The 21,176-nt window shown below is 32.2% G+C and overlaps 1 protein-coding gene across 3 annotated transcripts in view; it reads left to right on the top strand.

The window, feature by feature from the left end:
- Positions 1-21,176, top strand: part of LOC148628586 (peroxidasin homolog) — a 48,705-nt gene that overhangs the window by 21,509 nt on the left and 6,020 nt on the right. For 2 of the 3 annotated variants that reach the window (XM_088590563.1, XM_088590558.1), the window contains 15 exons: positions 883-954; positions 4,768-4,839; positions 5,135-5,298; positions 5,558-5,599; positions 6,170-6,287; positions 8,226-8,392; positions 8,660-8,929; positions 9,396-9,512; positions 10,881-11,045; positions 11,352-11,618; positions 15,540-15,806; positions 16,353-16,592; positions 18,061-19,341; positions 20,329-20,446; positions 20,600-20,808. In XM_088590563.1, coding sequence (XP_088446689.1) covers positions 883-954; positions 4,768-4,839; positions 5,135-5,298; positions 5,558-5,599; positions 6,170-6,287; positions 8,226-8,392; positions 8,660-8,929; positions 9,396-9,512; positions 10,881-11,045; positions 11,352-11,618; positions 15,540-15,806; positions 16,353-16,592; positions 18,061-19,341; positions 20,329-20,446; positions 20,600-20,808 — 3,569 coding nt within the window. Of the gene's footprint in view, positions 1-882; positions 955-4,767; positions 4,840-5,134; positions 5,299-5,557; positions 5,600-6,169; positions 6,292-8,225; positions 8,393-8,659; positions 8,930-9,395; positions 9,513-10,880; positions 11,046-11,351; positions 11,619-15,539; positions 15,807-16,352; positions 16,593-18,060; positions 19,342-20,328; positions 20,447-20,599; positions 20,809-21,176 lie in introns of all 3 variants that reach the window. The other variant, XM_088590568.1, reaches the window with a different exon arrangement.

The following is a 21,176-nucleotide window of genomic DNA, read 5'->3' as shown; positions in this document are numbered from 1 at the left end:
TGAAAGAACCAAAATAACACAACAGTGATGTCAGTACCTGTAGTATTTTAAGTGGCAGGGAAAAAAAGGAAAAATAGCAGGTAGACTGATGAACAATTTGCAAGATTTTTTTTTGGGAATAGAGTAGCTGTCGAAAGATGAGCTAGTAGCCATCCATTTTTTTCCAGTTGACGGCTTCTATCAACATCCCTGCATAGAAATAAAAAGTAACTGAGCTATCTGGCCCTAGCACCACAAAACTTGAAAAATTAGTTCAGTCTGAGAAAATTCTCAACTGTTTGTGATGTCATCCTTATCAAAGACTTGGATTGGAGTTACCATGGAATTTAAGAATATTCTCAGACTTGAGTATTTTTAAACTTTTGTGGCACCAGGGCCTGGACTCTACTGAAAACATGGACCAGGTGAACTTGTTGGGAAGTCTAGAAACACCTGCCGAGTTGTTTATAAAATATCATGTCCCTATTAGTCTTAGTTCCTTTAGGGACAGTTCTAGTTGAAACACAATGATTTAAAGCAGAGAAAGCAGAGAAAAATGTGAAATTATATTAATGTTCAAATTTATAATTTTGAATGGTGCATAGATTGAAATTGTAAACTGTGTTCATTGTCTTAGAATCTATGTTCTACATAAAGTTACTCAGCACTTGTAATATGTTTCACCTACAGCTTGGCATGATGATATCTTAAATTATTTTCTGGCCAAGTGAAGCACCATAATTTTCAAAATATGCATATTTAAGTCATTTTTATCTTGTTTACTTCTCATATATTACTTAAGGGAGGACACCCAAAGCTCAATCTAGTTACTTACATCTGCAACTTCTTGACACTTGTCAAACTGTTTTCATTGATAAATTTTTTAATAACCTTAATTTTCAGATATTTATATCAAAATGAAATTGAAGAGGTAGACAGAAATGTATTTGATGATACTCCAAATTTAGAACAATTGTAAGTATTCAGGAACACAATGACTTTATTGTTGGATGTTGTAGAAGGTCTGTAAAAATGATATGAGCTATCAGAGTGAATGGGAAAAAGATTTGAAATTATTCTTTAATGTATTTTTTATGTTCTGTTAGCTCAGCAATTTCACAAATCAAAGACTGAAGTCTTCCAAGTTGATAATTGTCAAATATTATATGTCAATGATTTTGTCTTGCTTTCATCATCCAAAATGGCACAAATGCAATACGCTCTAAAATCATGAGACTTCCACTAGTATCATTGTTCTCTTTATATGAGTTCTCTTTCGTAACCATGATGACCCAAAAGTTTTTTAATCAAAACAACTGGTTACCAGGATGAAAAGGTAATATTTTCATTCCACAAGTTTATCTCAAATTTTAGCAATGTTTGGATCACTGATGATACTGACCAGGGACCAGATTAGGAACCAGATTAAACAACTGTCAATGACTATTTACATATATCAGGGCCCTGATAATGTATATGACCTATATAGTCAATTGTAACGAGCTCCTGTGTCTGAATCAGAAACTGGGTAATGTTCAATGCTAACCGATCATTTTAACATTTAATGTAAACTTCCTGTTCTCATACAAGCATAAAACACACATAGAATATGTGTATGAAATTTAAGACGTACATTTTGGTCTCGTATGAAGCTATGACGCTAAACATGGCACTGATCAGCAGCATAATGTGGAATAGTAAAATGTAATGCAAATCATATGCAAATGTAAAGTATGGAAATTACAAGTGCAAGAAGTCGCTAACCATTTAAGCAACTTAAAAAGAATACATGTAGGTTGACTTATTCTCTTGAAAAATATTTTGATATGCCTCAGATGAAATTCTTAGAGTCCTTGAACTGAAGACTTCTGTCTGTTGGGTTCTCTGCAATCAGTTCAAATATAAATGTGCATTAAAGTAACTTTTGTATGCCTCTATTTGTAGACAGGATGTATTATGATACAACTGTGTCCATCTGTCCTTCACACTTCCTACACTAACTAAAAAATGCTGTCAACCCATGTTGGAGTTATTGCCCTATTTTTGGATATTTTTTGCTGTTTATTATGTTATTTCTTTCAAAAAACTACAGAACAGAATTTAGTGAAAGTTGGTGTAACTGTTTTTTAGGGTATCTTGCACAAAATGAATTTTGATTTTTGATTGGTGAAAAAACACCAATCAAAAATCAAAATTCATTATGGCCACTGTTACTAAAATAGAACATGGGGGTCTAAATACAGGTTTTTTTTTGGTCATTTTTCACTTGTACCAGTGGGTAAAAGTATTCAGCATGATGAGATCTGTCCATGGTCAAATTTTTATTTTAATCTGTTTAGCCATGTTGGAGTTGTTGCACTTTTTTGACATTTTTTTGCTATTTTTAATGTTATTTCTTTCAAGAATCTCCTCTGACACTACTTGACCAATTGGAATCAAACTTGGTATAAATGTTCCTTTGGGTATTCTGCATTGAAATGAAATGGGGATTTTCGATCCACCAAGAACATGGCCACCGTTACTAAAAATAGAACGTATGGGTGTCAGACAGTAGTTTTTCGCTTATTATATCTCCAAAATCGTTAGGTTTAGCCAAATTCTTTCTATTGCTGAAGTCTCCAAGGGAATTGAAGTTGTCATATGACTCCTTGTAATATCATCTACCCCGGATTTGACTTTTTATGGGCAACTCAGTGGGTGTTTCTAGAAAAGCAGAGGACACTTACCCTACCGGTGCACTTGGTCCATGCTCCCTGTTTTTAGTGGAGTACAAGTTGCTCATTTGCTTTTGTTACTTTGTATGTATGATTTTAGTTACTTTATGTTCTTTGTTGTGTATGTTTGTTTTCCATGTCTGGTCTTTGTCCCTGGATTGCATTCTTTTGAATACCGATATAACCTTGGATCCCTTGATTACTCTTTGTAAGAGTTCTTGCACTTGAGCGATGAAAAATGTCGGTTTTTTTTTTACAGTTTCAGCCAATAATCTTGAAAACTATAATTGGTAGATAGAAACTTTCAATTGCTGAAGTGATCCTTATGGTAAGTTGTACCAAAGTCTTCTTGAGTCAAAATTTTTGGACAACTTCTTGTTAAATTTATTCCCTTGAAAGACAGTTTAACAAGGTGAGCGATTTAGGCTCCTGGGAGCCTCTTGTTTGTCAAACATGGTAACAAAGCATGATACATTTACTTACTTAGTCAATAGGATATGATTTGCCAGGTGAGAAATTCAGGATAGTCACTTTTATAAATTACTACACCACATTAAGCTACTGATACATGTTTACCATCTTAGTTTCGTACAAGATCAAAATGTACCTCTTAGATGTTCTACAAGTGTTTTTTGCTTGTACATGTATGAGAAACAGAAGTTTATATTAAAAGGTGAAATGATCAGATAGCATGGAACATGACCCAGTTTCAGATTCAGACACAGGGGCTCATTACAATTGACTATATAGGTCATATACATTATCAGGGCCCTAATATTTATATATAGCCATTGCAAGATGTTTAATCTGGTTCCTCTTAACCAGTTGTTTTGATTGAAAAAAATTCTGGTCATCGTGATAACGAAAGAGTAATATTGAGGGAACCAAGATTGTAGTGGAAGTCACCTGATTTTAGAGCATACTGCATTTGTGCCATTTCAGATGTTGAAAGCAAGACAAATTCAGTGGCATAGAATATTTGATGATTAGTGACTTTGAAGACTTCAGTTTTGACTTTATTCATTCAACGATGAGGCAATTTCCTGTTTGCAATTAATACACCAAAAATCTTCCTTCAAATATGTGACATTGTTAACTGTTTATTTCCTATGTATAAAGCTTTCCCTTTTTAGTCAGACTTTTGCCACAGGGGGCTTTACCATAAGAAGTTACAAATCAAGTTTGAATTTTTTCAGTCCATTGATATTTTGTTAAGTTACAGCCCATGAACTTAGAAAATTCATGAAATAACTTAGTTTTCCATGCTTTTATTTTGTTATGCTTGCACATATAATATTGATATCTAGTACATTGATTTAACATGACAAGTTAAAGTCCAAATGTTGTTCCAGTCTGTTGATTTTGTACTGAGTTATGGTCTTGGACTTAAAAAATTCATATAATAACTCAAGTTTCCACTCTTTTTTTTCATCATGCTTGCAGGTATTTGTTTGCTGTTTGGTACATTGATAAATTGCAGATTAAGCTTGAATTTTCTGGTCTGTTAAATATTTTTCCTGAGTTATTGCCCATGAAATTAGAAAATTACTAGACTCCTGTCTTGGCACTTTTCTCGGCTAACATACTATGCATAAAGTTCCCATTCTGTTCTCTTCAACATAAATTTATTTTGGTAGGGGACTTTGTATTACCATGCAATACTATCAGAATGCTTATTATATATCACACCCTCAAAGACAATTGAGGATCCATTGAAATCAGATTGTCCCTCCATCTGTTTGTCTGTCAATGCAACCTGTTACAATCACAATCAGTTCAGAGCTACAAATCAAGCTTGAATTTTGTCTCAGTATTTTCCTTGTTTGTTTGGGGTTCAACTTCTGCAGATGTATCAAGCTAAGCTCGGCAAGGCATTTTATTCTCATAAGTTGTGATCTTATAGTTGAAAAAGTTAATAGTTACATCTTTATAATTGACCTTTCAAATGTAATTTTATTATTTTTGGTGATTTGTGCATATGGGGAAACGTCATGAAATTGTAATGACGTACACCCACTTTGGTTTGTGTTAGCATTTTCTAGCCTCAAAATATAACCTTCTCTTTTTCCTACAGATTTTTATACAGTAATAAAATAAAACATTTACCAGATGGATTATTTTCTCCAACAAATAATCTACAGACATTGTAAGTATATCCTAATGTTGATAGATATATTTAGATATATTTTTTTAAACCCTGTAAATGATATATGGCCTTTAGATTCTATTCTTACATGGATATACCTCAGAAAAAAATTGTCAATTTTGAATGAATTTGGAGTTTTCAGGAGTGTATCAATCTTTAAGTTATGTTTGGAAGTTTGAATCAATAGTATTTTTTGTTATGTATTATTTTGTAATGATTCATTTCATTAAATCTGTATACCCTAATACCAATAATGTGTTCTGGAAATACTTTGTAAAAAATCATATTTTTCCAGACGTCTTGACAACAATCCAATTGATTGTGGTTGTAAAAATTTTTGGTTGTATAAATTATTACGGGACAGAAGTAAAAACATTCAGGGTGCTGTTAGATGTCAAACTCCTCCCAGGTTCCAAGGGAGACAACTCAATACCATTGATGAAAATGATTTTCAGTGTGGTGAGTTATTAGTTATGCATGTTGTTATAGATCTTAATCTGTGTTTCTAATTAGAAGTTGTTATGTCATTTCAGTCTGGTATTTTTGAAATATTATTTTTTAAATCAGTTATGTGTATGTTGAAACTTGAAAAACTTTCTTTTTCAAAACAATAAATCTATGCCAAAACCTTGGCAGCTATGGTTAACCCATTCAGATATCTCAAATTTAATGCTTTTATTTAACAAACATTTATAAGCATATTGTTCTATTATTTCAGATGTTAGAACATTGTTCTTAAATGAAAATCAGAATAGAAACAGTAAGTTTATCACTAGGAGGAGGAATGTCCAGGATCATTCCCTGTATATACCTTAAAGTAGGCTCCAAAGATCTCAGCATGGTCAGAAATGATTTCAGTGTTAAAATTTCTGTAATCAGTATAAAATAAACACTTCAGTATAACAGTTTTCATTGATTGTGCCAAAAGCTTGCACTTGAGTGAATACATGTATATGTGGAAAGAGTTTAGAAAAAGTTTTAGTATAGGAACAAATAAAAATTGTGAAAAAGAACAGATTTGAATTGAAAGATGACTTTAATACTAAATCATCTATAGAAACAAAACAGGTTTTATTTGTGGTTTACAGGGAAACTCATTTTATAATAGTCTTGCTTAATTGTTTTTGGATTGAACTGTTACTGAAGATATGAAAAGTGCCTTTCCCCTTTAAATAAAGTTTCTGAACAAAGGAAATAAATCATGTCGGTGTGTTGGGTTGTAAATCAGTGTGTTTGCCAAAGAAACAATTAAAAACTGGCATAATCATTCCTATTGTTTTAATATTTTGCCAATATTTACAAAAATAACATGTAATGTTTTTCTTGCAAGCTCTACCTCAGATAACAGCAGAACCATCAGGGGTAAATGTTACATATGGGAATACTGCTTTCTTTGTATGTCGTGCTGAAGGAAGTCCCAAACCAGAAATCATTTGGCTACATAATGAGTAGGTAAAAGTCTTAATTACTTGTATTTACACATTAAAAGCATTGTAGGTTCAGCTGAAAAAGGAACATCCCAAAATATGTTACATATTTTATTCCTTATCCAATTCATAACTTCTCCCTTAAAACAATGAAAAAATAAAATAAAAACATGATGCAAAATAAACATTCATTTATAGTTTATTCAATATCTATACAAGAAACCCTGCAAGGCTATTATTTTCCTGATGATGGAATGTAGTTTTTTAAGTCTCATATGGAAATTACTGAAATAAGAACTCATCTAATGGATGAGAAATTTATGCATTGGTTCTTAAACCTCACTACATTTTGTTTAAATGAAAGCTATGCAGAATGCTAGTTGGATACCTGTTAGAAAGTATTTGACTTGACATACTGCTGTCAATAGTCCCAACTCATTTGTTTTCATCTGGGTTATAATGTTGTTTTAAGGAATTTAACTGCTTGAATGACTGAATGAATCAATCATTACAATACAGTTTTTTGTCATTTGTCCTTTCATTCTTACTCATTCATATAATATTGTTGTACATGTACAAGTATATTAAAAAATCTTGACAGCATGTCCACTATGTCCACTTAAAGAAGAAGCTTATAAAATTCTTGACAAAAATAACAAAGACTTCAAAAATCAATTTACAGTGTTCACAAATTTGAAATTAAAGTGTCAATGATCTAAATATATAAAAAGGAGTTCTTTTTCTTTGAGTTTAATCTTTTTTCAATTTTTTTCTACATTTTTCTCTCTGGTGGGAAGATTCACATTATTTTCACTTTTAAAACACAAATTTAACCTCTCTTGCAAATATGATTGAACTTCTACCCAAGCAAACTAACAATAATCACCAATCATCTACCTCTAAGTCACAGATTACAGCATGACAATAAGTTAAGAAATCAATAATCACATGCATATTGTATAAACTGAATTTAATAAATTAAATTGCCTTTTATACAACTCTTGTTAGGACTGACTTGTGTCAATGTCGTTTCCCTTAGCCTTCTAGATTTGACTAGCCCATAATATACAACCTTGTCATGTCAACTTGTGCTACAAGTATTCATACATGTATTTATTACTGTCTCAATCTGACTGAACCAAATAATACTAATTATTGTACAACTCTTAATACATGATGTATGTTGTGCTTACTGTACAGTGTATTAGAAATAAAGTATATAGTGTATTGTTGTTGAGTACCTAACAAATTAAAAACTAATATCAATATGTGATAATTTTAATGAACACATAAATAAAATAAAGAAAAAGAATAACTACACAAACTATAAGTCTCTACATTAACAAAATAACCATCTTATCCCCAACTATAATACATTAGTTTTCTTAAAACTACATACATGTACACATATAAAATATAATATCAAAACCTGTTTATATTAAAAGTTTGGCTTCTTGGGGGGGGGGGGGGCTACCCATACTAAGTCTTGTACAGTCCTGATTTACATGTTTAAACAAATCCAATTTCATTAACCAATTACATTGTAACGTAAGGAAAAAATCAGGGTCGAAGCTTCTGGTTTAGATTTAACTTAAATAAACATGAGGAAAAAAATTGGGGTGAAGCATCCAGTTGTATTCTCCCTCATAACTGGGGTTGAGGCATCCAGTTGTGAGTTACGATTCACAATAGTTTCAATTTCAAAACATATAAATTTAACCTCTCTTGCAAATTCGACTGAACTTCTACCCAAGCAAACTAAAAATAATCATCTGCCTCTATGTCACAGATTACAGCATGAAAATATGTTTAGAAATCAATAATCACGTACATAGCTTATTATTGTATAAACTTGAATTTAATTAATTAAGTTGCCTCTAAACCTTTATGGATTAATTTGAATTTTCACTATGTAACCATTCAAGTGCTATTATGAATTATATTTTTCTCTATTTTTAGGTATAAGCTTGATCTGACTGATCCTAGAATCAACCAGTTGGATGATGGAACGTTAATGATTTACAACACTAAAGAATCAGATAGAGGAGAGTACCAATGTATGGCCAAAAATCCTGCTGGGGAGGTCAAAACTAATAAAGTTCAACTAACATATACTCGCAGAGTAGGTAGGTTGCTTGTATATGTTGAAAGTTTACTTCACTAAAATGTCATAAAAACCTGGGTTTTTAGTAACCTTACCTGTAAAAGTATTGAATGAAATGCATTACCACTTGAAGCTTGAAGCTTTACCCAGTATTTTAAAGTATTTTTGTATTAGTTAAGTTACTTCTCTTAATCTTTATGTATTAATTTGAATTTTTACTATGTAACCAAGTAAGTGCTGTTGTTAAATAAGAAAGATTATTCTAGTGTTGCTAATTGACACATTGCAGAAACTCCTCGTTTTCTGACAACACCTCAAGATGTTACAACAGCTATTGGGAACTCAGTTCACCTGCCATGTCGTGCTACTGGGTATCCAGAACCACAGATCAGCTGGTCAAAAAATGGTGCCCCATTAGTACCTTCAGGGAGAATTAATATAATATCAAATGGTGACCTCCATGTAAACAATATACATGCAGAAGACAGAGGGAGTTACAGGTGTACTGCAGAAAATGGAGGAGGCACCACAGGGTCTGTTGCCAGAATTATCATTCATGGTAAGTTAAAATTACCTTGATATTTTCATAAGTGTTATACATGTACAGTGGTGCATTTGTTATGTTTACCATATCTGTTCCTTTTTCTATTGAAGTTGAAAGCTTTGAAGTACATTAGTATTTATTCCAAGGCCATAGAATATAAAATTAATTAGCCACAAAAAAACTTTGAAACAGTAGTAGGAATCATCAAGAGAAGTAACAATACAGTCCTCTACTTGATAAGATGTTGCATTTTTCTTGACAATTTTGAATTCAACAAGGTCTTTTTGTGCATCTGAATCTTTGATATTGTGATTGTATATTCATGAAGTTCAATTAACCGTATTTCAAATGTCCTACTTGTCTTTGACAGATCTGAGTTATTTTACAAGATTAATTATAAGTTAAAAATTAGCTTACACAGTTTCTTTAAAGTAAAAGATGAATATATCATAAAAACATAATGGTATTTTTTTACCTGCAGAAGCACCAACATTTCTGAGGGAGCCATTTGATGAGACAGTAACTGCTGGAAGAACAGCATCATTTAGATGTGAAGTGTCAGGGTCTCCAGAACCTAGAATCATCTGGATTCAGGGAGGTTTGCTATTTATTATGTTACTATATACAATGATATTGTACCTATTTGAAATAGTGATTCTCATTTCAATATAAATCTAGCTAGGCTACTGAGTGTTTTTAAGTAGGACATATTGTGCAATGTAGGGCAGATTTCTACCTATAGAGCTAGTTACATCACTAATTCAACTTAGATTTGTATTTAACTACATACATGTATCACAAGTTTTCTCAAATTGGTGTGAGTAGGCTAAATTTGTTAATTGCAGTTGAATACACTAGTATGAAAGTCAATATATAATAGTTGTATAGTCCATTACAGTATTGTGTCTGTGCTAAAATAATTTTTCATTTAAAATAATCTTTGAGAGTGGGTCACTTTTTATTTCCCTCAGAAAAGTTATAAGGATGCTCTGGACATAGCCAGACAAAATGTACAGGGAGATTATTTATTATATTCCTGCTCCCAAGAAGAAGGGTATGCTGTTTTACCCTTGTCTGTGTTTCTGTGTATCTGTCTAATGAGTCTTTCTGTAACACTTTTTTCTGCCACAGTTTTTTCAGCAACTACTCATCACAGCAGCTTAAAATTTAACACATTCTTCCTGTTGGTATGCCAAATGTTAGGATTCATTTTTGGAAAAATTTGACACCAACTTCTATTTACTGTGGACTTTGTTTATTTTTGACATATTTTGCAAGTTGAAATTTTTGTCACATTTTGTCAGCAACTACTCATTACAGCAGCTTGGAATTTTAGTACATTCTTCCTGAAAGTATGCCATATGGTGCAATACATTTTACGAAAAAATTGACAACAACTTCCTGTTTAACGAGAACTTTATCTTTATGTTTCTGATATCATGATTGAAAGTGGATATATAACCAGTAAGCCATCTCTCACAGAATTCTTGTATTGATATTAATTGAGTAAGGAATCTCCTTATTAAGAGATGAGATAGAGAAAGCCTGATAACCCAGTGATTATTTTTACTTGGCCTCCTATAAACAGCCCTGAGTTTCTTTGATTTGGTCTGATGTACAGTTGAAGTAATAATTAAAAAAAGGACAATAACAAAGTTACCGAACTGATCAAACCTAGGCAATAGTCAAAAGGAAGGTCTGTATAGCAAATGGCAATAGCAGGGTGAAAACTTGAAAGTTGAAAACCACAGCAATGGTCCTTACTTGGTAGAGGTATTTCTGATAGGAATGATGGGTTAAAACCAAAAAGGGCAAATCTACAATAAAGCCCTGTTATAAAATATCTGTTTACCCTAACCAACTTGCAACATAAAAAAGAATAGGAAAAAATATTTTTGTACAGAGAACACAGCATACAATATACCCTTAAAATACATTGTTCAAGTTGATTAAATTCAATTTTCAGTTGGCAGTCCATTACCTCGAGAGGATAGATTTGATGTCCAAAATGATGGAAGATTGTTACAAATCAGGTATGTGGAGGACAAAGACCGTGGGGTATATACCTGTAGAGCCATCAATGACGTTGCCACAGTGGAGGCATCAGCTAATCTTAATGTGATTCCACAGTGTGAGTATAATTTATCCATCAATGCTTGGTTTCTAGATCTTTACAAACATTCAAATAGATTTTAGCATGTTCATCTGTTAATCAGTATTTTTGTAATTTAAAGTAAAAAAATTATAATACAAATGATTTAAATATTTTTCCATGTCTTATTTTTAAACTCTTTGAAGAAAAAAGTTAATTGTTGGATTATTATTCTGTGTTGATGCCTGGTTTACACAGGTTTCCAAGTTATCAAGGGGCCATTTTAGACAGGTTTTACTGTACTGCCTTTACACGAGATGTTTTGAAACTTTCCCTCTTTTACAGCAACACCTTTAGCAACCTCTAGAGAAAGTACTGTGGACACCTATGCTGGGGCAGACATAATTCTCCACTGTACTTCTGATGGTGAACCTACACCACAGTTCAGATGGATAAGGAATGGAAACTTCATCCAGAATTCACAAAAGTTCTCTCTACAAGGCAATCGTCTCATCATTAGGAATGTGTTAAGAAGTGATCAAGGAAATTATGAGTGTTATGCTGAAAATACAGTTGGATTTGCCAGGAATACTGTTTCTCTCAGGGTTCATAGTAAGTTCTAACTTTATACTGTGGTTGTCATCTTATTCTTCAATTTCATTATCAGGTTCAATAAGACCATGAAAGAAAATCATTGTTAAGCATGGTAACAAAATATTTCTGCATAAAATTACATGAAGGCAGTACAAGACTAACATTTCATAACATTATTCCTTTGTAAACAGAGTTTAAAAAATAGCAGTGGTCCAAGGTCCAAACCTATTTGAATTAATGCCAGATTTTCAATTTGGTTATTAGGGTATATCATATCATATTTCTAATAGATAGATTTTTCCTAGTTTTTCTCAAAAAATTACCTTAAATGAACATACTTCAGAATCTTAATGTAAAAAAAAAATTGATTTCAAGATAATTGAGCCTTAATAAAGGCAATTTTTACAGCATTTTTTTTCACCATTTTGCGAACTATTAAAAAACTGGTATATGAATTTTCATATAAATTTATGTAAAGAACAATAAACTGACATTCTTTCATATTTTAAAAAGAGTGTTGGGGTTGCTGAACTGTAAAATAAGAATTACTTAAGTTCTCTTTACCTTTCCATTAATTATATCCCTTTTGAAAAGTATTTTCCTGCCTGTTATCTTCCCTTGATGAAGCCTTACTACAATTTATGTTTATGATTATACCATACACAATTTTATGTTTAAAATGTTTCACTACTTCAATGTCAAATAGTCACCACTCTATGTAGTACCAAAAAAACGTTGCACCTAGATCACTGTTAGGAACTAATTAGTATTATATGTTTTTGTTGATTGGTCAAAACACAGTTAATCTCTGTCATTTACTACAAAAGTGTTTGATATTGTTATGTGATAATTTGCCTCTATGCTGTCATTAAGCAGAAAATCTTTAGTCTAATTTTAAAATTATCAGAGATTTTTTTTTAATTCTACTATCATTGTACCATTGATAGAAAAAATTGTAAATCCTTTCTCCCAATAATATGCACCTTTAAGACGTTATTTGTCCTAAGGATTCATAGTGAAATTGTGAATTTGTCCTTTCAATATGTAAAGTAATAGAAATGTTAGGGACCATGACTATTATAAAGAGTCTTTCACTGATAGTTGGCGATCTTCCTTCTCGGTTCAATAATAGTACAATGTGTCATGAGTGCATACATTTGTATGTCAAGATCTTCATCTGATATCAACACATGGTTGCTAAACAGTTTTTTCACTTTTAAGTCTTGTTTCTAAGAATAAAGGGAGAGGCAAATAAATGGCCATTGTAGCTAAATAAAACAATTCTGACTAAGATGGCAAGGAGAGTGTAAAAAATAATATGATGCAAGTCTCCTTGGCAAAAAAGATAATCATTACTCCACTTTGAACAAGCCTCTAGGACTATGATTTATAAAAAATATTATGTTTAATACTAAATCCTTCTGACAGTGCAAGGAATATACAGTGAAACTTCTCCAAACTGGCCACCACTGGGACAAGAAAAAATGGCCGGTTTATAGGGGTGGTGGTTTTGTTAAAAATAGCAGTGCATTCTAAGAGCTATTTCCATTAATGTGTTCTATAACCCTACACGTTGTCAGTTTGTTGGTCGAGACAAGTTTAATGCCAATTGAAAACTTTTGTCCTTTTATTATATTTCAAAGCTTGCACCATTTGTAAATGATTAGATTTTACAAACTGTACTGCTGACTAAATTATGTTCATGGTTTTGAAAGAATGTGTATTAAAGACCCAAGGGCTATTGATGGTAATTGATTATTTGTATTGTTTTCGTAAGTTAACTATCAACAAAGTCTAATAATTTCACCCATATGTTGTTTTGGCTTGGGTACAGGTCACATTAATTGACAGTTAAAAGATTGTAAAGATCATACTATTAAATGAACCCGGTTGCCTGATGTGTGTACACACCAATTAACAGCCAACCAGTGACAAAATGTAATGTCTGGCTTAAATTTATTGTCTAAACTACTGTCCCCTTCAATTATCATCTGTCCACTGATGAAATGCAAACCAGTCAGTGAATGAATTATTAATTACGTAATATTACGTAATCATTTACAGTTTTGTTGACACATTTATTACAGGTGAACAATAACTGGGAGGCTGGAATTGAGAGGTTGTTTTTATTTGAAATAAGTAATTAAAACTGTGAAAAACTGGCCGATGTACGGTTTTAGGAGGTGGCTGGTCTATTGATGACAAAACACACAAGTTTTAAGGTATATCGGCTTGGACTTTTGAAAACGGCCGGTTTGAAGGGAAGGCTGGTTTTCTTAGGGTCCGGTTTGGAGAAGTTTCACTGTATTAAAACCAATCAACATGAAAATACCAGGAAATTTCCATTATCCTAAAGGCAATTCATGCAAACTGTTTCAATTAAAGGCTTCACATGACACCAGTTCATGTGACCACAGAGGTCAAAACCCTGAACAGTTCAGACAAATATTTACACAACATTTAAATTTGATTCAGACCTAAGTTTTCATCCTGGTGTTTGACAAGGTTCTGACCAGAATTTAACTAGGCACAGAACTTTGAGAAATTTGAAGATTAAATTAGAAACAAGTAAAACTCTTGTTGTTGGCCTTCTTTCAGCCCCTAATTCATAGATGTGTCATAACTCCCAAAATCGGTCTCTGTTTGACATTTATGGTATAAAAAATTTCGTAACAATTCCAAAGAGATCCATTTGCTTATGCTTGAATTATTTTTTTGAAATTCTATGAAATGCTGGCATTTGAACCCTTTTTAGCTCCTAGTTCCAAAATCAATATCAGCCTTTTATGATTTGTTTTTGTGTGAGGGCCTCAGGGAAGTTTAGCTGTACACTAATTGTCTAACCCTCTTAAAATAAAGTATTATTATTATTATTTGGAACATGGTTGTAAAATATTATAAAGTTCTGCCTAATAGTATTTAAGATATTGTACAAAACCCATGTGTCTATGAACAACATGACATTAAATTTTGATATAGAAAATTTGTTTGTATATGATAATGTGTTTGGACCTTCCAATTTAATGTTAGAAACCCTTTCCTGAAAAAATGTTAATTTGAACCTCCTGCATAAATTTGAAACTCTATCTAAGTGGAGAGTGCTTATGATAAATATGATAGATAGCCATTTTGCATAAGAAAGCAGGAAAAACAGATGGCACCAAATGTTATAGCCAAATAATTTAATTTCAGAAGTAACATGCTTTCTCATTGGATAAAAGTATTTGTCCATAATCTCATAGGCTAAATTTTGAAATGTGAATGTGACGTCATTAACCTTTTAAAATGATTTACTTGTTGAATTTTGCTACTAAAATTAAATTATAAGGAATGACTATTATATTTTTTGGGCCATTTGAAATAACTTCATTGCCTGTGATGCACACTTGAAAATAACCTGCTATGCAGGTTAGTTAGTGTGCACCAAAAAAATGAACTTGTCAAAAAAAAATATATTTCAACAATAACACATAAATTCAAAATTACTTTTATACAAAGTTACCTGATACTGATTGCAGGATCTAGGGATATCATCTTCCAGGTCCATCAGTTATTCCTGACTTGGAATGTCCTTATGGAATGGAGTTAGCAATGGTTGGCCACATAACTGGTCATCTGTTTAAATGGACTCCCGCTTGTTTTCAATTTTCATAAGGACTAATTATATTACCACAATTCTTTTTATTGAACACCCATACTTGTTCCAACTGCTCAGGATTTGACTTTTGTGATCATACATAGCTGTAACATGTTAAGTATTTTATTGACTGTATTGGACAGCTTCTCTTTTATTTCCTATTTCCATTTCTGTAAATGTTTGCCACATAACATAAACTTTCAGTTTTCATGGGTAATACCAACCCTTTGACATATTTATGTAATTCTGTATTTTCTTTGGTATTTTAAAATAGTCAATATTCACATTTTTTTTCATTTCAGGAGAGGAGGGTTCATACCCTGGAAACCAGTTTGTACAACAAGCCATTGATCAGGCAAGACAACAAGTGAACACTGCCATCAACCAAACCATGGCACATTTATTCAACAAAGACAAGAAACACTCGGTTCAGGACATGTTGGCTATATTTAGATATCCTTCGGCTGATGCCCTAGAGATTGCTCGTGCTGAGGAGATTTTTGAAAGGACTTTGATGATCATTCATGAGCAGGTGAAGGAAGGTCACCAGTATGATCTTCAGGATACAGGTATCAAAATTAAGTAGGAATTGTTTAAGGTCCTTTTATCTTCAATGAACCTTTCAAAAGCATTAGAATGATGATACAAACTTTTGTTAGATTTATGACCATGAAGTTCTTGTTGTTAGTACTGAATTTTGTTCAAAATGAAGAATTATTCAGGAACTTTGATAAGAATTGTTGAAAGACTTACATTAAATGGAACATTGAAATATTTTCTGTCCTGTGAGTCTAACAAAACATCCTTCTTTGCTAGATGGAAAAGAAATATTGGTTTTCTTAACGGAAATTCATAAGTGTTTTTTTTTTTTTTTTTTTTTTTTTTTTCTACAGATAAAGTGTTTTGCTACACTATAAGTGATTCTAAGAACTATATCTACCCATCTTTTTACCAGTCTGATATAATAATTAAGTCTTAAGTTCTGAACAAAAGCCATTATGTGACCCAAAAGTGTTATGGTATTTAGAATGTAAAAAATTTAGGGGCCTCGGATCATAATGGTTTCTGAATTTTTTAACTTTATCAATCTTTGTATATCATCTTTCTAATTTCAGCTGCAGAATCCTACACAGATATTATATCCCCTGGCCATTTAACCCTCATAGCAAATATGTCTGGCTGTTTGTCAATCCCTCGTGACATCCTGAACTGTAACAACATGTGCTACCATAGGAAGTATAGGACTTTAGATGGAACCTGTAACAACCTCCAGAATCCTACATGGGGATCATCTGTAACTGGCTTTAGGAGATTACTGGACCCAATATATGAGAATGGATTCAATACACCTGTTGGTATGTGTTTATTGAAAATACAGCTGTGTTGTGTGTGAAGTTTGTTGTAAGAAAAGAAAAGTTTTTTAATCAACGTTTGCACCAATTCATTTTTAGTTATTGCAATTAAGTTGATTAAAAATGTCAGTTGGCATCATCATGAAGTTTTAAGTACACTATATGTCAAAAAGGAATTGGCTTTTCTGACTGACAGTCCAGTGGGACATGAATATAAACAATACATTTTTAGCAACATTTTTTAAGGTAGATAATACCTTTTACACGGAGTATTCTTTACTGTTCTTGAAAAAATCATACGGCATGTATATTTTCAATTAACTTCTATACTCGGCGTCACATACATAATATATGCTCAAATTTGGAATAAAATTGGTCAACAGTTTTATTGACACCTACCGATATTTAAAATGTATTAAATAACTTGCTTATTCATATCACACAACAGCTTCTCTGTAAAATGTGAATTGTTCAAATCTGATGACATTTTAAATCTAGATCACAATGTTTATATTGTCAAATCAACAGTGATTTTGTTACCAAGACAATTTTCAGCTGTTGGTAGTTTGACGAAAACAAAGATTTACCACTGAAATTAAAAAAAAATACAATTATCAGTATTTTGTCAACAATCAGCAATGATGGAATTACAATGGAATTTCTCATAAGGAATAATAAAATTCTTTTTGATTGTGCATATCAGTCGTAAATACTGATGTTTGGTTGCTATAAAAAGGGAGAATTCTTTCAATGGGGAGACAGTTGGCGGGAAAATGTTCCATAGGAATAATTAAAAAAAAAATCTTTTTTTCTTGTAATATTAAAGAGAAACTACAACTAATTATTTCGATGGAACATTTTCCCACCAATTGTCTCCCCTTTGAAAGAATTCTCCCTTTTTTTTGTGGAAAAAAAATTGATCTTTTTATAAATTTTTAAGAAATCTTATCTACAAGTTTTTTAAAAGTTCACAAAATGAAAATTCCCTACAGAATCATTATAAAATATTGTAAAAAATTGACAGTTTAAATGCTCTGTTATCTCAAAATCTGGTTCTGTGACATGTTTTTAACATTAAAATTCTGAACTATGTTCATAAAAGATCATCTCCCAGAAAAAGAAGGAAAAGCTATCTTCTAGAAATATTAAGGATGATCTACCTTAAAGAATGACAATTTTGCCTCTAAAAAAGATGTAAAGGAAAGCAATTAATTTATCTTCTAATCTGTCAGTGTGTACACAACTTAAGCTTTCTTGTGTAAAATAAGTTACACAAAACTTTCAATTTTGTATTAGATTATTTGAAAAGTGGGAAAAAAATATAAATTGTTATTTTGAATATTTTATTGTCAATTGAGATGTATGCCAGTATGTAAGAATTCCATTTGTATGGATGTGTTGACGTCAGTTCTTAGTTCATGCTTTCTGTGGAAATTGTTTCATTGTAAAATAAGTACATTTTTTTTTTCAGGTTGGACAAAAGCCAAACTATACAATGGAATCCATTTACCAAGTCCTCGTCTTGTATCCTCCCTGCTTATGTCTACAGATCATGTAACAGAGGATGAAATATTTACACACATGTTGATGCAGTGGGGTCAATTTCTAGATCATGACCTTGACTTAACACCTCAGTCTGTAAGCTATGCACAGTTTAGTGATGGTAGAAGATGTAATGAGACATGTGAAAAGTCCTATCCATGTTATCCCATACCTGTTCCAAGGAGTGACAACAGAATTACCTCCCATGCTTGTCTTGGCTTTACAAGAAGTAGTGCTTTATGTAACTCTGGTTCAACTTCCATTTTCTACAAAACATTTGCTCCTAGAGAACAACTTAATGTTATAACAGCCTTTATAGATGGTAGTAATATATATGGCAGTTCTGACTTTGAAGCTCAGAGACTTAGAGAATCAACTGGTTTAATGCGAGTTGGAGTTTTGTCAACAGGAGGGAAGAGGTTACTTCCCTTTGATAATTCTGGTTTCCTTCACCATTTTGACTGTCAGATAGAGCCTAGCAAGAAAAGAGTTCCTTGTTTCAGAGCTGGGGACCCTAGAGCAAATGAACAGATTGCCCTTACAGCCATGCATACATTATTTATGAGATACCACAATCATTTGGTGTCTAGGTTTTCTCTTCTGAATCCTCACTGGGATGGTAATATGTTGTACCATGAGACCAGAAAAGTTATGGGTGCCATTTTACAACACATTTCCTACAAACACTGGCTGCCAAAAATTATTGGAGAAAGTGGTATGAAGAAACTTGGACTATACCGCTTGTATGAGCCAGAAACTGAGCCCACCATATCAAATGAGTTTGCAACTGCTGCTTTCAGATTTGGACATTCTTTAATACAGCCAATTATTTTACGATTAAATGAAAGTTTTCAACCTATTGCTGAAGGGAACTTGCCACTTCATCAGGCATTCTTTTCTCCTCATAGAATAATAGAGGAAGGAGGTATTGATCCAATTTTAAGAGGACTGCTTGCATTTTCTGCTAAAAAGAGAATGCCTGATGAGATGATGAATTCAGAACTTACAGAAAAGTTATTTTCTCTTGCCAATGTTGTTGGACAAGATTTAGCATCTCTGAATATACAGCGAGGTCGTGACCACGCTTTACCCTTCTACAATGACTATAGGGGATATTGTGGCTTGACAGTAGCTAGTTCATTTGAGGACTTGAGTAATGAAATTTCACCAAAAGTCTTATCTAAATTGAGGGATTTATATAACCATCCAGGTAGTTTGTTAATTTTTTGATTATTGATTTAAAATTTACTATTAGTTACAATGAAAATTACCAAAATGCTTAGTACTTGTATGTATACTGGGATCTCACTGTATCACGGTAGTTAATTGTTTTCTAGACTGAGGAAAAATAGGCTTTTGGAAAGTGGATTTTTTTTTTGTACAACATCTAACCCTTCATTGCATTAAACATATTTTTCTGATGCAGCATCTTTAAGTCAGTAATTGCTTGCAAAAGGTTAGGTAAATTTCTGATTGTATCACTGTATTGAAAAGAAAATTCTCTAAAATTATTTTTATCAAAATTCTGGCAATGGTAATTTGTAGGGATGCACTTCAGCAACTTTTCAATGGATCATGATAACTTTTAAATTCTTATTTCATCTTCATTCAGTTTGACAGCAATTTTTCGTACATGACAATTGAAAATTTTGGACATGACCAAAAATCAAATAAAAATTTTGAGTTGGCCCCTTATTTTTCTGCCCTTGAGAAAACTTAACAAATATTTGGTTAAAAGTTTACACTTAGTCCCAAATTCAAGCACAACAAATATTGAAAATGTGCATCATTCTATTTTCTTGGTTCTTGATCTAGCCATACCATGATACAAAGGGGCCTTCAGTATAGTGGGATCAGAGTATATAACTTTTTATTTTATAGTAAATTTATAACAAAGGAAAAAGGATAAAATTTCAAATATTTTATTTCAAATATCTTACATGTCTGATAATACACAAGTATAAATATCTTTTATTAAACCATGTTCCACAGATTGAGAAAATGTACTTTGTACTTTATCTTCATGAATTTTAGATATCTGGTTTCTCTGTGCACTCCAAGCTTTCCGTTCTTGCTGATTATTTGCACAATTTTGATACTTGCAATTGGCAAAGACAAATGTTTTGGAATATCTTTGATTTGGTGAAACTTTATGATTGCAATTCATACAAGAAATGATTTTTCCTTTATTTTCCAGGTAATATTGACCTGTTTGTTGGTGGCATGGCAGAAACTCCACTAGAGGGAGCCAAAGTAGGACCTACATTTATGTGTATAATAGTGGATCAGTTTAAAAGATTGAGAGATGGAGATAGGTGAGCAGAAAGTTTATCTCACATGGTTATTTGCCTTTTTTTATTATTATTCTTATTAAAAGAATAGAAATAAATACCGTATGTATAAATTCAGATATTTTAACTCTACATAAAAATTTCATTTAACATCATGTATTTTATGCTTTCATTCAGATTTTGGTATGAAAATCCTGGTGTTTTCTCTGTGGACCAACTGAGTGCTATAAAGCAAATGACTTTATCGAGTGTTCTGTGTGCTGGAGGGGACAACATCAATAGGGTACAGAAGGATGTCTTCCTGAGAGTGAAAGATGATTCAGAATACATAAGCTGTGACAAAATACCTGAACTTAATGTCAACATGTGGTCTGATTGTTGTGCAGGTCAGTCTTCTATTATGTTTAGGTGATATTCTCTGTAAGAATCAGGCAGTGGGTGAATCATGATAAAAAACACTCAGTTCTTTCCATGAAACCTTATTCAAAATGTTATCTGAAATACAGAAATGGCATTCATTTCAATTTTAAGTGTCAGAATTGCAATTTCATAATCAAGGGTAGATTACTCATGTTTCCCTACCATTCTATTGTAACTGTAACTTTGAATGCATTTTTCTACATTCTCTGACACTTCTGAGACATAAATTATGTGCTCACATTGTCAAATTTGTGTGTTTTTTTTTGTTTTTTTTCTGAGCGTGATTTTTAATTCTTTTCCAAATTCTCTTGCAGAGTCCAGCACTTAGTATGGT

The sequence above is a fragment of the Perna viridis genome, chromosome 1 (assembly GCF_037379345.1).
Source record: "Perna viridis isolate PV_CMFRI_1.1 ecotype Kerala chromosome 1, ASM3737934v1, whole genome shotgun sequence".
NCBI lineage: Eukaryota > Metazoa > Mollusca > Bivalvia > Mytilida > Mytilidae > Perna > Perna viridis.
The sequence above is the reverse complement of the archived record's forward strand: the minus strand, read 5'-3'. Positions and strand labels throughout refer to the sequence as shown.